The 16,102-nt window shown below is 38.0% G+C and overlaps 1 protein-coding gene across 2 annotated transcripts in view; it reads left to right on the forward strand.

The window, feature by feature from the left end:
- The window catches only part of rasgef1ba (RasGEF domain family, member 1Ba), a 73,841-nt gene that overhangs the window by 44,727 nt on the left and 13,012 nt on the right, over positions 1-16,102 (forward strand). The window contains exons 1-4 of one of the 2 annotated variants that reach the window (XM_079871755.1): positions 8,613-8,879; positions 12,818-13,000; positions 13,904-14,026; positions 14,182-14,319. In XM_079871755.1, coding sequence (XP_079727881.1) covers positions 8,799-8,879; positions 12,818-13,000; positions 13,904-14,026; positions 14,182-14,319 — 525 coding nt within the window. In that variant the 5' untranslated portion in view covers positions 8,613-8,798. Of the gene's footprint in view, positions 1-8,612; positions 8,880-12,817; positions 13,001-13,903; positions 14,027-14,181; positions 14,320-16,102 lie in introns of those variants that run through there. The other variant, XM_079871754.1, reaches the window with a different exon arrangement.

Consider the following 16,102-nt stretch of genomic DNA (forward strand, 5'->3'; position numbering starts at 1 on the left):
GCATGATCTAAACCTGTCTCTGTAAATGCTTTAACTGAAAGATGAGTTGTCATTCTCACTGGTGCCTGCTCTTACTCTTTTAGACTCTTGTTCTACACAAGAAAATTATTTTTCATAATTGATAAAGATTATCCAAGATTTTTAAACAGATCTATCCCTAGTGTTTTTATCTAAAAATATAACCCTCACTAGCTTTAAAAAGATATGTCGTTTTACTGTAAAACATTTTTCGGCAAATAAAGTTTGATATCTCATATTTGAGTAATGATGCTCCCAGAATGCATCCCAATTATTTATATTTTATTCTTAAAATATAAGGGGTCAGTACATGTGCTTTTTCTAGTTAATTTCTAGCAACCACAGCTGATTTTTTTTAACTGAACCTTTGCATATGTGTGTGCTATAGGGTTGTTATGAATATGTGTTGTTAAAAGAAATGCTCTCTCTCTCTTTCTCTCTTTCTTTCTCTCTTTCTTTCTCTCTCTCTCTCTCTCTCTCTCTCTCTCTCTCTCTCTCTCTCTCTCTCTCTCTCTCTCTGAGATATATATATATATATATATATATATATATATATATATATATATATATATATATATATATATATTCCTTTAACAACATGTGTTCAAGTCTATCAACCATACAGTACACTAGAGAAATCTAAACTGTTTCACAAAGCAGAGGGATTATGATGGGAGGGTGTGTGTGTGTGTTGATAGCTCTCTGTGGTTGGGATGGGCTGTGGAGCTTCCGTTTCACTCGTCACCTCACCAGGAAGACGGCATGAGCACACACAGGCATTTGAACGTGACTGGAATCACCAAATCATCACTTTTCCCACACAAAAACCACAGGGGAATAATCAGGGCATTTCTGTTCTGAAAGGATTCGTTAAGTTTTTTTTTTTATCACACTGTAACAATCAATTTTAAACCGCAACATCCACATCAATTCAAACTAAAACGTGTTTGATTTATAGCAATGTTTAGGTCATACGGTCAAGATACAGTTGAACCGTGCTCAATATTTTCTTAAGGGTTGGATTTCAGGAAGAATTTTCATCACTTTACCTCTCTTGAATATACTTTGTATTTTAACTGTAGCATTTTTTGTTTAATTTGTGATTTCACAGTGTTCTGTTTTGTAATTATAATCATTTACAGATGTCAGAGAAGTCTTTCCCAAGATTTGTATGAGGAACAGTAATCTTTTGTTTTTGTTACCCCCATCTTGTTAGGAAAACTTATTTCATATTGTGTATAAAGACCTTATGCTTACTTAAATTTCATTCCAAATGTGGGATGCCAACCAGCTGTGTTTACTGATCACTTTGTCTCAATGTCTATTTTAAGAAAGCTACTGTATATTCAAAACATATGTTTACAGTGGCTGTGAAAGCTAAATAGTCTCATACTCCTATCTGAGAACCCAAAACAGTACCAACGTGCATAATAGTGGCATTGTCCATCCAGTCTAACTTCCCATCCTTTTCAGGAGATTTGAACATTAGCAGATCAAAAAGAGAATTTGTCTGGACGAAAGAAGTGAGACGCGATCGGAAGGTCATATGTTCTTACACAGATATTTGGCTATTTTTTGAATCCCCAAAATGTGCAATCTCTCCAGACTCTTTTATCAGGCAGATAAATCCTAGGCCGGCTCCATCTGGGACTGCTTTGTGTGGCATTTGGCGTGGCATGCCTGCCATCTGCGCTTGCATTGTTTCAGGCACTGGTGGCATGATGGAAAAGGCTGTGAGCAGGGTCAGAGCAGACAGTCTAGGCAAACACAACCTAGAGAAACTTTTGTGGAGACCAGTTCTAATGAATGAATACATGCTGTTACATAAATGGTCTGAATTATGCCATCTTCACTTTTCAGCTGCCTCAGATCGGCCAGTTGAGCCCCAGGCTGAGAGAATGGGCAGTGGGGCTCATCTGTTGACTTGGACGGCCATGAAAAGGGACATATCTTATGCAATCTGAACAGATTAGCTTTTATGTGGTGGACTATTTTGTCTTATCTCATTCTGTGCCAGTGACATCATATCTATAATGTGAGATTATTCAGTGGGCAGCTTTGAAAAACAGAAACAGCAGCTATGCAGCCAGTTGACTGAGCAAGTGTCCTCTGCACTGGTGGAATTAATGAAAGAGTACAAACACACAAGTGGGCCTGTTCAGCTGTTCAGCAGGGATGGTGGAAAGAGGCGGGCCACCCCCAAGCCTTTACTGGGAACATCCATTATGACCGTCTGCTGGCAACATCATCTAGCCACCTCGCATTCTCTGAAACCTGTGGCTGGAATCTCATGGTGAAGTTCTGTGGAATGTGCGTGCTGATAAGTGTTGCCTCATTATAATGTGACCATGTTCACATGCACATTTTCGGATTAAAGGAATAGTTCCCCAGAAAAAGAAAATTCTATTCTTTTATGGTCCATATTCTGGTTAAAAGTTTACATGCAAGAGCAGCACACAAAAGCATGAATTACAACGTTACAAAAGTAAATTATGATGTTGTTGAAATGTTATTATTATTATTTTGTTTTTGTGTATCTAATGCCGTTCAAAAGTTTTGGGTCAGTAAGATTTTTTTAAAAAAAGTCTCTTATCCACACCAAGGCTGCATTTATTTGATCAAAAATACAGTAAAAACAGTAATATTGTAAAATAATGTAATTTATTCCTTTGATGGCAAAGCTACATTTTCAGCATCATTACTCCAGGCAGTCTTCAGTGTCACATGATCCTTCAGAAATCATTCTAAAATACTGATTTGCTGCTCAAGAAACATTTATTATTATAACCAATGTTGAAAAGAGTTGTGCGGCTTAGTGTGTTTTTGTGGAAACCTTGATACATTTCACTTTGATGAATAAAACACCAGCATTTATCTGAAATAGAAAACATTTGTATCATTATAATGTCTTAACTGTCACTTTTGATCAATTCAATGCATTCTAGATGAATAAAAATATAAAAAAATCTTACTTTTGAATGGTTGTGTATAACCCACCTTTTACCTTTATTTAGACATGCTGATATAATGAATGTTTTGTACTGGTCAATATTCTAATTAAGGCCATTACATGACCCAATATTCTGATAAATACTGGTATATTATTGTGTGCCAGCTGTCTTATTCATATTTCTAGAAACCAGAATATTGGCTTAATCTTTATTAAGCCAATCTTTTTTATGTTATTGTTCATATTGGTTGATGTGTTTGCATGACACTTACCAAATTCTGAATTGCATATGTGGTGATTGACGTAATTCAACAATGTTTGTGTCATTTGTCCCATGCATTACGTGACACTGAGGAATCCTTTTCTGAAGTGCAGTCTTTGTAACCCTTGTTGATGAAAGACAACACCCATAAGACAAAAGCAGAACAAAACAACTATGCCTCCGTTCAGTGCAATGTGTCGTCATACATAGCTATTAATAGAATATCAAGCATTGATTTCTCAAACATGTCTTGTGTACCCAAAGGTCTGACGTGTAATATGAAGGCATGTAAACAAAGTGGGCCTCTGACTAGTTAAGATTAGACCCTTGAAAATGTGACAAAACAATTCCTTTTCCTCAGGTGGTCTTCTTGTTTGTTTTGACAGAGGGGGGTGGGGGGATGGAATGTCAGCTTTCAAGCCTTCTCTACTCAGAAGGTATGGGAAGACGGGGGAGGAAAAGGGAGGGTATGTGGGTCACAGGGAGGTTGTCTGGGTGTTGTCTTCTAGTTTCCTCCATTTCCTAGCCTTCCCCCCCCCATACATTAATGCCACTCCACATGCACACATGCAATGTCTTCCAGCTGCTCTGTCTCATATGCTTTAGGACCCCTCCCAAAGCACATAACTCTTTTCTCAGAGCTCTTTTCCAGGATACATATGTGACTTTTTGTTGACTTGATTGGAGTCTATTTGAGTAATTATATTTGAGATAAAGTATTTAATTATATATAATTATATAATTTCAATTATGTATTTTATATATAATTAGATTTGTACATTTTCAGAGTTAAATATTCCATAAGTCATCACAAGTTTTTTTTTTTTTTTTAGTTTAGTTTAGTTTGTTTTTTTGTTTTGTCAGTGTCCATTTTCCTCCCTGTCAAAAGCTTTTATTTTCTTTTTTTTTGGTCAAACATCATGCTTAAACCTACATATGTCATTTCATACGCCTCTCATTTAGACAGTTTTATAACCCATTCTCTTTTGTAGGCAGTTTTTTCCCAGACTGAGGCCTTCCGTCTCTTGCCTCAGTCAAAGATAATTAAAATGTCAGCGCTCCTTCAGACACAGATGGACACAAGACAGTCCTTTGCCCCCTGACTGACTTAACAAACCAGCAGCCCATCCTACTCACCATAGCATCCAGATGGTAACAGGAGATATATATGTGTCTTTATATTCAGGGCTTACATGTCTAAAGATGGTCAGTGTGGTGATGGCTGAGAGCTAATGATATGTGTCGGAACTGACAAGAAAATGTTGCATAATTCATGGCATGCATCCCAGTAGTGTGAACATGCATACTGCATAAACAGTATAGTGTGTGCTGTACATTGTAATCCGTACGTGTTTGCATAATTATTTATATGCAACTTACAGTAAATTCTGCCCCTACATCATGTGATTCTGTTTACCCCCGAGATACATGGGTGGGAGATCATGTTCTTTGGCCTTGAGTGTGTGTGGGAGCCGGGAGAACATGGAGTATTTTCAGGTTTCCTGTTCATTTCGCTGCCAGCCAGTCTCCCACACACCTGCTGGGCGGAGAGTGTTGTGTTTATGCTTGTGTATGCATATATATGCATTAAAATATATGTTATGAAGGTATTCATATTAAATTATATTTTCTTAATAATGTCTAATATTATTACTATATATCATTTTTAGAACTATGAATTCATTTTATGACAGTTTCAACATCAGTAATAAAATTGTTTGGCCTTCAGTAATTTGGTGTTAATTCTCTCAGAATACGAGCCAAGTCTCCGTTGGCTGTTACACCTGTCCTTTGATCTTATCCAGTCCATCTGTGACATGTTGTATCATGTGGCATCTGTTGTTGTAGAATGGGACGGGAGAGGCGATATCTTTGTGACCTTAAGGGCTGAGTTCAATGGGTTATGATCTGCCGTAGTATCCTAATGATACGTTTTCAGTGGGGAGGTCACCTCAGAAGAAGCGCACGTCTTTGTGAAAGGGGGTTACTGAACTTCACATCAAGGTTTCTCAAAAGTCACTTCCCGCAGTTAGAGATGCCCTATTTTTTGGTTTCTGGGATGTGAGTGGTTTTGTCAGACAGAGACATAAAGGCGTTCTCCTCAGGCTCACGCCAACATTGAACTAGGCCAACTGTGAAAAAAGAATTGTGCGGCAGACATTCCTCTGGAAACGTATATATGGTCCACATTCCTGACAAATTAAATCCAGTCATATTTCCATAAGGTTTTGATCATCAGGTTGCATTCGACTATAACTGGCTTGTGTAGTTGAGAGTCCACTTGTGTGGTCTGTATCAGATTGCAGAGTGTAATGTTTCTCTTGAATCCATCAAGAGAAATCGACTGGGAAAGTGCCTCTCTCATTCTTTACTTGTCAGTTGGGGTTTCCCTGGTATGTTTGTGACGAAGTCTATACATGAGTACAATTGATTGTGTCTATCCCAGCATGTTTAGAAAAGTGCTGGATTTAAGTGCAACTTAAAGGAAAAGGTAAAACCTAGATGTTTATGGATTAATCTTTCATAGAGAGAAATGTTCACAAAAAAGTTCAACACATAGACTGGGATACTATATTAATTATGAATTAAGCAAATTAAGATGGCAGAATTGCTTTTTTTAAATCAAGAAGTTAAACAGAATGATGAATAAATACTGTAAGTGAACAAATTTACCAAAAAAAATGTTTTTTTACAGTGTTAAATTTATGAGAACTATACAGAGTCACATATTTCACAAAAAGTTTTTTGGTAACACATTAAATGTCAGGAAGCAACACACACATATAGCTTGTTCCTCATTTGGAAGCTAATTCTGATCACTGAGTCACACTGGTTTCCATGCTTTGACTTTTCCATACATGTGATGATCTTGTGACATAACGAGATGCTAATGAGGCTCTATGAATGATGAATAAAGAAGCAGCAGACTGTACTGACCTACTTTTGCCCTTTGTCTGGAATTGGTTGCCACCCATTGTTCCTGATTGGAGGCCAGTTTTGTTTTTTCCTCAATGATTGTGAAGTTAAAAATTGGGATGGGGAAGGCTGGTCTAGGGTCAGTACATGATCTGGCACTTGATTTGTTGGACTGATTCTTTTCTTTAGCTGGCATCAAGTATTTGAGTCAGAATTCATATATGATGCAAGTCAATCTCGAGTTAGAAATTGGTATGTCTGGAAAGTGTCCGGTTGGTTTTCTGGGGTACTGAATGTCTCCATTTGACTTGTTATTAAGAGTCAAAATTACACCCAACGTGGCATAATATTATTTCTTATAATTAGTGAAAAAGGAGCATTATAAATTATTTTAATGAATGGGCTTGTGAAATGAAGTAGCCTAGCTATTAAACAACATGATAACAGAGTGACACCAAAGATCAAAAGACAAAGCCGATTGTGACCCCATTGCCTTCCAGTAATGGAGATTCAACACACACATGATGTAACCACATGGTATACTAAAGTTTCTGCAGTACATTAGCACTTTGGTTAACTACAGCTAACCATACTGTGGTTTTTAACACCGTGCCTGATCATCTCTGTCCACAGAATGGATGTGCCAGAAATGTTTGAATGAGTACCCTGATGACAATTTCCATGTTTAGCATTCTTATGTGTAAAAAAATGTACACACTCTACATAGACTTTTGTGTTTTGTGAGACTCTCTTTGTTTAATCAAGTGATCAAATTGATTTGTAAAGATTTGGAATATTAAAATGCTTAATTGGGATAATCAACACATTTAGCTTTTAAGCATTTACATTTTTAACCTTGTTCTGTTTTAAGGATTTTTTAAGTCAAACATGTAACAGCCAACAGCCACAGTAATCATCATGCATTCTTTTTAAGCATTTCAAACATCTAAATAATTCATGTCTCACTTTTCACATTCATAATGCCCCATCTAGGACTACAAAACAGGGGTGTGAATACCTCTGGAGGAGAAGGGGAGCCAAGTCAGACCGTCTGTGCTGACTTAAATGTGTATTTAACGGGACGAAGGACTGTATTTGAATGAACTTCAACTTTTTGTTATGTTTGGTTCTTGTCATCAGTATTAACTTTTGCAGATAACTCAACTGTTAGGCTCTTCATATCTTTACGAACACCTCCACAATTCAGCACTTCACAATGAACAATGACTTTCAATACACAGAGGTTATATAACTGTGGGCCCATTGTGGAGGTGTTAGCCAAGATGTGAAATCTGTGAATGGTTATTTTCAAGCATAATGCTCCTCATATTCAGATTTTATTCAGGCTGGTTGTCAAAGGCATGAAGAAACATCTTAATTTTCACACCACATTTGAAGAGTCTTTTGTGATGCTGATTTTAGAGATGATTCATACACATCTTTCACATTAAAGCTTTAGAAATTTGTTCTATTCTGCTTTTTTAACAAATGTTTTCACTGTATGTTTATTCGGCTCCCTCGATTAAGGTGCTGGTTTGATATCAGCTAATGTCTTCTTAATGTGTATAATACTTTAAACACTTATTGAAAATATATATGTTATGTAGCACATTCCTCGTTTTTTTGTTTAACCGTTTAGGTAAGTGAAACGTTTAGCAGATTAATCAATTTGTTCTGTCAATTTAAAAGACAAATTTATATGTGTGTTGTTAAAACATGCTATTGGCGCTCAGTTAGCACACCTCATGAAGGTGAGAGGTGATGACCTCTCGGTCCCTGACCTGCAATGAGAGAAGGAAAACCTCTCTGTGAACTGTTTGAGATAATCACTGTAGTATCTGATGTGGGGGCGGGTCATGCCCAGTTTCAGTGAAAATCTAAGTCCAGGCATCCTGATACTGTACATCTAAGAAACACATGCATGTGTAAATAGCACATTAGCAAAACACAAGAACAATTCTAAGATGAGATAAAGTGGCTATGGAAAATAATTAATGTAGTGGGTTTTACAGATTTAGTTTAGATTTTTTACAAATTAAGCTAAAGATAATGCAGATAAACAGATACAAAAACATGGTAAATAAATAGACCTATATTATCAGTCAGTCTGTACTAGTGTTATCTGAATTTGATCAAAAATGAGACTCGACGGAGATTCCTCAAAATATTCCCATTCACATCAATGATGGTAACACTAAACTATTTATTTTGTTTAAAAAAATACATTCATATCCTCTTGTGGATTATGAGAAAAGATCAATTCAAATTAGTTCATGCCACTAGTTATTTTCAGGGGATTTTAGCTGAGTTCTTTCAGTTGTCGTTTTCGTGAAGTCGGTATGTTTTCGTAAACTAATGGGCGCGCGCTGACATGCACGCGGGTCTCTGGTGCTGTCCGCTGATTGGTCACCTCGCATCCCACAGCTCAGCCTACTATCGTTTACTATTCGCGCGCTCAGTGGATCCGCACACACTTGCTTGAGATCGTGAGTGCATAGCGCGTCTCATATACTGCCTCCTGGAGATATTTATAAGGATCATACACTTGAATGTCACAGTCGGTATCCGCATGACCTGGGAGTACGCAGCGTGGTTTAAGACTGTTTAGTTTCGTATGTTTTAAGAATCTTTTTCTTTGAAGTGTGTGATTATATGTTCGGAGGTTCTTGCTCAGCCATTCAACGCCAAACTTCTGCAGAGCTGATCTACAGCGGAGTCTCTGTCCCTTTCGAGGTGAGAAACGCAAGCAATGTTTAATGCGCTTTAATAACAAAAGCGCTCAAATGATGCCTTTAAGACGCCGCTTGTTTTGCATGCATTTTGATATTATTTCGATATTATTTCACAGTAGCCTACAACCTTCTCTATATCCGTCAGTCAATAAATCTCATGCAAACAAGGCAGAATCCAGTTTCTTATAACTTATTTAAACATACCCAACACATATTCGGTGCTGATAATATTCATTGCTGTCTTATTGACATAAGTACATTAATAAATAATCTAGCCTGTGCTGTGTTGGCGATCCTGAAATTGATCTCTCACAGCTGATATCCTATGCTCAACAAATTCAGTGCCATGTACCATAATGGATGATTACAATGTATTATTGGTTATTTATGGTATTGTTAGTTTAATTCAAATTCTAGTCTTGCCTTTTTGACCGGTCTGATAGTTTGATGGTTTAATTGATTTAATTGATCATTTTGTTTAATGTATGTGTCATGGTATTACCATGTATACTATTATACAGTGATTAGCTATAGCCTAATGTTTATACCTCACTAGTTATATAGTTAAAGATATAAGGATATCTCAGGGAATTTAAAAATTGTGATTCCAAGTCTGGAAAACCCATGGGGCTTAGTTAAATCTTAAAGTATCATGAAAGGCCATTATAATTGTGTTTGTGTATATGATATGATATGTTATAAAATTACAGTAAATTGGCATAGGAATGTAGTGTACTAAACAGATGGTGTGCACTGCAGAATGAAGATGGCAGCTTTATGGAGTTTTGTGTGTTCAGTGGGGAAATCATTTTCATTTATCCTATGTTAGAGCAGTAGTGGTCTTGTGGTGGGTGGTTTTGGGAACTGGAGGGTTTTTGCTGAATATTCCCCTGTTGATTTCAGATGATCATTAGCCATGTGTTCCTCTCCACTATCAAATAAGTAAGCTATTTTGGGAATTAAGCAGATTGTCATATCTACAGTACTTGATAAATCTGTGTTGTTTATTGTACTTTTTTCACTGAATTTGATTGAAATAAGGAATTCTTGTCGGGTCAAAAATTGTGGAAAGAAGTGTGTCCGAGACACTTGATTTTGTTTTGAAATGCTGATCTGCATCATGTCACTGTGATTTGGCTGGACTTTGCCCCTGTGATACAAGTCATGCAGGTACAGCTCAAAGTGCTTTTACAGTGGAAGGACAGTATGCCCTGCCAGACAAGCCCTTTATTTACTCAAACACACTTGAGTAGTTTCAATGAAGCTATAGCTCCCTTCCCCCACTGTCTTACACACAAACACACACACAGACACACACCTGCTCATTTCCCAAGGCTAACATGTAACCCACTTTGACAACAACCAAAATAAAAACTAAGACTCAATTTGATCCTTTTGCTCAATATATTTGGAAACTGGCAATGTTTCGTCATGCCAACGTCTATGACAGTGTCTTAAGCAGACATGTTTATTTCCTCATTTCATAATATTCGTAACGTCATTTTATACTACATCGAACTCTGAGAGTTGTATGGGTGGACCATAAGAAACAAAGTCATTTGAATACGGCAGGCATTTGTTTGTTTGGATCTTTTAGAGGAATGTGAGTGGGAATCATACAGTGACCAGTCCTTCCTATTTGTTAGAGCTTAATCCTTGGTTGTTTTTATATTAAGCATGAAGGAACCTTTAAAGATAAGACTTGCCACAACAACTTTACAGCTTCTAAAATCATGCCAATGAGCACAACAAACCCTGTTGTTGAGGATGCAGTTTCAAAACAGCCCAGAATGTTTGGGTTTTGTTGTTTTAACCTCTACATTTGCATTAGATAGGATTCCCACGGCCATGGAAAACCTGTACGTTTATCAAGGAATTGTAAAATTCATGATTTCCATGGAAATTGATCTTAATAACTCATAAAACATTTTCTATTTGATCAACTTTGTGAGCATAATCTTAATATAAAAATAATCTTTAAAATCCAAATGAGTGGAAAAATCATGGAAATTCATTGGTCAAAAGGTGTGGGAACCCTGAAGATCAGACAGTTTATTAAATCTTGCTTAATGCTGCTTTATGCTTGAGGAAGTCCGTTGTGATCTAGAGACGCAGTAATCAACACTACAGTCAACATGTGGGTGGGACTGAATGTTTTCAGCTTTCTGATAGTCATAACTATTTGAAATGCAGCCGTGCATGGATGACAAATATTCGACATAGTCAAAATAAAAGCTCTGACAAATACAGTGCAGTGATTGTGTGAAAGAAAGGACCTTTTTGTTTGCTTATACGCTATACGGTCCCTGTTGTGAAGGCTGTGCTCAGTGTTTGTTTAAACAGGAGAGGGGAGAGGACATGTGGCTGGCCATACTTGACACCTGCAACCAAAAAGTAAACACATCCAGATTCCCTGCTACTAATCAGCTTCGGCTTTGTTTTATTCACTCACAGAATTAAATTGGGCTGCAGCTGGTGTGCCTAGTGAATTTAAAAGGGCTTTGGCTTTTTCAGTTGCAGTTTTTAGCAGATTTGCATTGTGGCCTGGGGGCTTCACTAATAGGTTTCCATCGGCAGATGCGCAGGAGGATCCTGCTTTTTGGCCATATAATGAGTTGAGTGGACTTAAGTCAACACTGGTTGGTCAAAAACAACAAGGTGGTTTATTTCTTTGCATGTTATGGAAAATGCTGTCACAGAATGTGAGACAGAGAGTAAAACTGTATGTGGTTCCCAGAGGCATCATTCATACAGGACTTGACAAATTGTCAATTTCTGGTGATGAGAGCAAAGTCACTCATGACATCAGTTGGCCTTCCTCGCTTTTCAACTCATTGACTTGCTCAGATGGTATAACACATGGTAAAGCAGATGCGCGGGGGGGGGGGGGGTTTGCTGCTTTGACCTATTGGGCCTCCATTTTGATGCTAATGTCTATGGTTTTATGAAGGAGGTCTCTGTGGGGGGCCATATACTTCATCATACGACACCCCCTCCCTCCTGTGCACTCCCGTCCGACTCTGGCACCCAAACGCCTGTGAGCCTGAATAGGCAGGCGGCCATTGGGGCCGCACATTGTTTGGGGTGTCCCTTGACGCCCCGTGCCTTAGCTGTGAATGCCTCCATTGAGGGGCCCATATGCGCAGTGTCCAGGAATCTCACATAAAGTCACGTGCTGAGCTCTGCAATGGCACAGAAGCTCATGCTGGCATGCTGGAGCCGCCCGCGTGATTAGGTGATGCATTGACATGTGCAAAACTCACTTTCTGCCGTTCCACAAGAGCCTGGAAGATACAGAAGTAGGAGGGAGGCAGTGTGAGTCAGAGCTCTTTGTGTGGGTAAAGAACTGCATTTGTCTGCTTATCACCTCTAGCTAATGCTGACCGACTCACAGGACTCTCATCTGTAAAGGGCCACGTTTTGGTTTTGAGGGGGGAAAAAGAGAATCCTTCTTTTCAGAAGCGCTAGATCTCATAGGTCATCGTGTTTTTTTCGTATCAAACCATAGTTAAAAGAGCCTCTGTTTTGTACATCCACGTGAGGTAAAAGCAGCATGAAGTTTCATTTGTTGGTGTTTGTGAGTGGCGGTACGTTCAACTGCTTTATGGTGGATTAGAGCTAGCGAGTGTGAGTCTGAAATGCGCACTGAATGGAGATTAAATTCAAGTTCTCTTAGGCTCAATCAGGGAAGGTGTTTGCACATTGAGATTAATCGTGACATATTCATCCCCATGAGTCGTCCATCCGAGGAAAAGTAATTTTCCACTCAGCTTCCTATAATGATACTGGGGACTTTGTGTTTTACACAAAGGAAAACAAACTTTTCAGAGGAGGATGAAGGCTCAGCATTAACGAATTGGTTCATACGTTAATGTCTGTTTTTGAGTGTGTTTGCATTTATCTGAGGCTCATCAGACTATGTTTCATGTCCTTCAACAGGACAAAATGCCACAAACGCCACCCTTTCCAGTGATGTATGGGCCCAATGGATACAACAAGAATATTTATAAGGCCAAGGAAGAGGACTACGAAGGCCTGTATTACCATGACAACAACCTGGTGTCAGGGTCCTTGGAGGCACTTATTGAGCACTTGGTCCCTACAGTGGCGTACTATCCTGATGTGAGTATCAAAAGTATTCAGCCTTATTCTGATATTGGATTTTGAGTAGTGAAAACACATGGACGCTCATTTTTATGTCTCAAACTAATTTTTTTAAATGTCAAAACTGTCTAACTGTCTAACAATCACCAACATACACTGCCGTTCAAAAGGTTGGGTTCAGTACGATTTTTTAATAAAGAAATTAATACTTTTATTCAGCAAGTACCCATTGATCAAAAGTAAGATTTCTACTTAATCTGTTGCTATTTTGAACATTCCATTCATCAAAGAATCCTGAAAAAAAAAAAAAAATGGATCACTGTTTAAAAAAAAAAACTTAAGCTGCACAACTGTTTTCAACATTAATAATAATAATAATAATAATAAATGTTATTTGTAATGCACTTTTCTTAAGCCCAAAGCGCATACAGTAGAGTGAGCAAATACAACAAGAGCATTAAAAACAATTAAGGAAAAGCAGCCTTAAACAAATGTGTCTTAATCAACTAACATTGATGATAATAAGAAATGTTTCTTGAGCACCAAATCAATTATTTCTTTAAGGATCATCTGACACGGAGGACTGGAGTAATGATGCTGAAATTTCAGCTTAATTCAGTGATTGCCATCACAGGAATAAATGACATTTTAAATGTATATTAAAATAGAAAACAGTTATTTTAAACTAATATTACTGTTTTTACTGTATTTATGATCAAATAAATTGAGCCTTGCTGTTTTGAAAAAACAACAACAACCCCAAACTTTGTAACGGTAATGTAGCTAACTAGTTATATTCTCCAGAAATATAAATGTATGTAGTTAACACTTCGATTTATTTTAGTCCGATACTAGTTTTGTTTAGAGTAATGAAAAACGTATTATTGCACCAACTTTGATCTAATTTTTATTGACTTGCAGAGGACATACATCTTCACGTTCCTGCTCAGTTCCCGTCTCTTTACTCATCCATATGAGCTGATGTCCAAAGTGTGCCATTTGTGTGTGGACCAGCAGAGGCTCAGTGATCCTCAGGCAGACAAGGTAAACTGGCAAAGACATCATGTATCATTACACTGATTGAAGATGTCTTCAGTCGTCATGGTTGCTCTAGCATTAGCAAGGAACTTTAAGAATCTAGGGACAATAATTTGCAATTGCAATTGCAATTACATTGTTTATTTTTACTTTATCTATAGGCTAGAGTCAGGAAAATTGCTCCTAAGGTCCTGCAGTTGCTGACTGAGTGGACGGAGACGTTTCCCTATGACTTCAGGGATGAAAGGATGATGAAGAGTCTGAAGGAACTAACACATCGTCTGAGTACTGGAGATGAAGTAAGTCTGCCACTTCCAAGTGTTAGGTGATCATTTCAGCAGAAACAATGAGCTTTTTATTCTTAAGGAAATGTCAGCTAAAGGGCAACGCCGTTTTAAAATAATAGTCACCTGAAAGGTGAGAATACTTGCGTCAAAGACATTAGCGTTTCTTTATACCTTTAGTACCACTATTAGCATAGACAGAATAAAACATCTTTGCATAAGTCTTAGCATGGCTTCTTTAACATTTGGCTGCTTAAGACATAAGATGTAACACGCTGAGTGAGAAGGTGTCAACACCTGGGCACTGGGGAATGAGATTTCTTTAGACCTAAAGTGCTCTGACAGAAGCGAGAATAAAGCTCTTTTGTTCTGCTGCTTTTGTCTTCACTGGTGCTTTTCCACAGGCTGCTTTCAAATTGTTCCATTAGCGCTGACTCGTATGTTACCATGTTCTGGCTTAGCATTTTTTTTTCCTCAAAGGGACTTTTTCACCACATTTGGAGTCATTTATGCTAAATTCTTTTTAACCTTCCAGGACACACAAAAAAAAACACTCTTTGGTTGTTACATTTTTTTACATCAGGTTATCGTCCTTCTGTTGTGCTCACGTACTTTTGCTGTTTATCGGTCGGAGGAGCTGAGCCTAAAGTTGGCAGCTCTCATTAAGCTTTGTCCTCGAATGTCCCTCTGGGCATTTGTCTCCATAGTCCGCAGTTGAACAGTCCTCCTCTGTCTGCAAATCTTGATTTTGTTAATGTACAGTGAAAAAAAAAAAGATTTGCCCGAGCAAGCTCTGGTCATCTCACATGGTTGTGAGCATTAGTGTAATGACTAACAGCAGGGAGCTAGTTAGAATAGACAGTTTAAGATGGAGGACGCTGACCCAACAGATCCAAGCGAAATTATGTTTCTCTAACCCGAAAAGACAAGCAGGACTCATCCTCCGGTGACATGTGTGGCTATTGATCTGCTTCATCCTGACCCTGGAGATCGATGACCTTCTTACGGCCCCGCTACGCTCATGGAGGAAATGTGTTCGTGTTGTACCGCCTCTTCAATCTAGTGAAAGGGTGATGAACTAATAAGACTGCATGTACAGTCAAAAGATAACATGGAAAGCTGTAACTGTGTAAGGCTCAATGATGTAGTACCTATTTATTTATTTAAAAATACATACAGTAACCTGAACACACCTCTTATATGATGAATTAAGTTTATTTTTCTATCCAAAATGTTGAAATGAGACAATGGTCTTAATATAATAAGTACAACAACATAATTTAAATTTGTCACCCATAATGAGGAAATGAAATGGTCACACTATTTTGTTTTAAAACTCATCAAAGTCTCTTTGATCTTTACATCTACTATGTAGGCGAGACAAATTTAATCTGTGTAGATATGTATCTGCATGAGAAGAGCATCTCAAAGCTTGAAGAATGCATTGTTTCAGACCATCAGTATGCTGTCTGTATTATGTAATTCAGTCCCTGTGTTTTTCCCCTTCATGTGTACGGCATGTACTCGAATGTGAATCGTGGGGAAATGAGTGTCTGTTACAGTAGAGCACTGACTCTACATTGACGGGGGATTCACAGCAGTCAGAGCCACACAATAGACAATAGGTGTATTTATAATAATGTATGAGCCCATGAGACAAAATGTGGTGTATTTTCAAATGTACTCTCCAGTGCTCCCAGCCCATCATAACAAGATCACTATGTATGTAGTGCTTTCCAGTTAGGCCTTTTATGTTTTGACCTCTTCTGGACCTCATCGGTCCTGATGAGTTTGCCAG

This window comes from Squalius cephalus (genome assembly GCF_949319135.1).
Source record: "Squalius cephalus genome assembly, chromosome: 5".
Lineage (NCBI taxonomy): Eukaryota > Metazoa > Chordata > Actinopteri > Cypriniformes > Leuciscidae > Squalius > Squalius cephalus.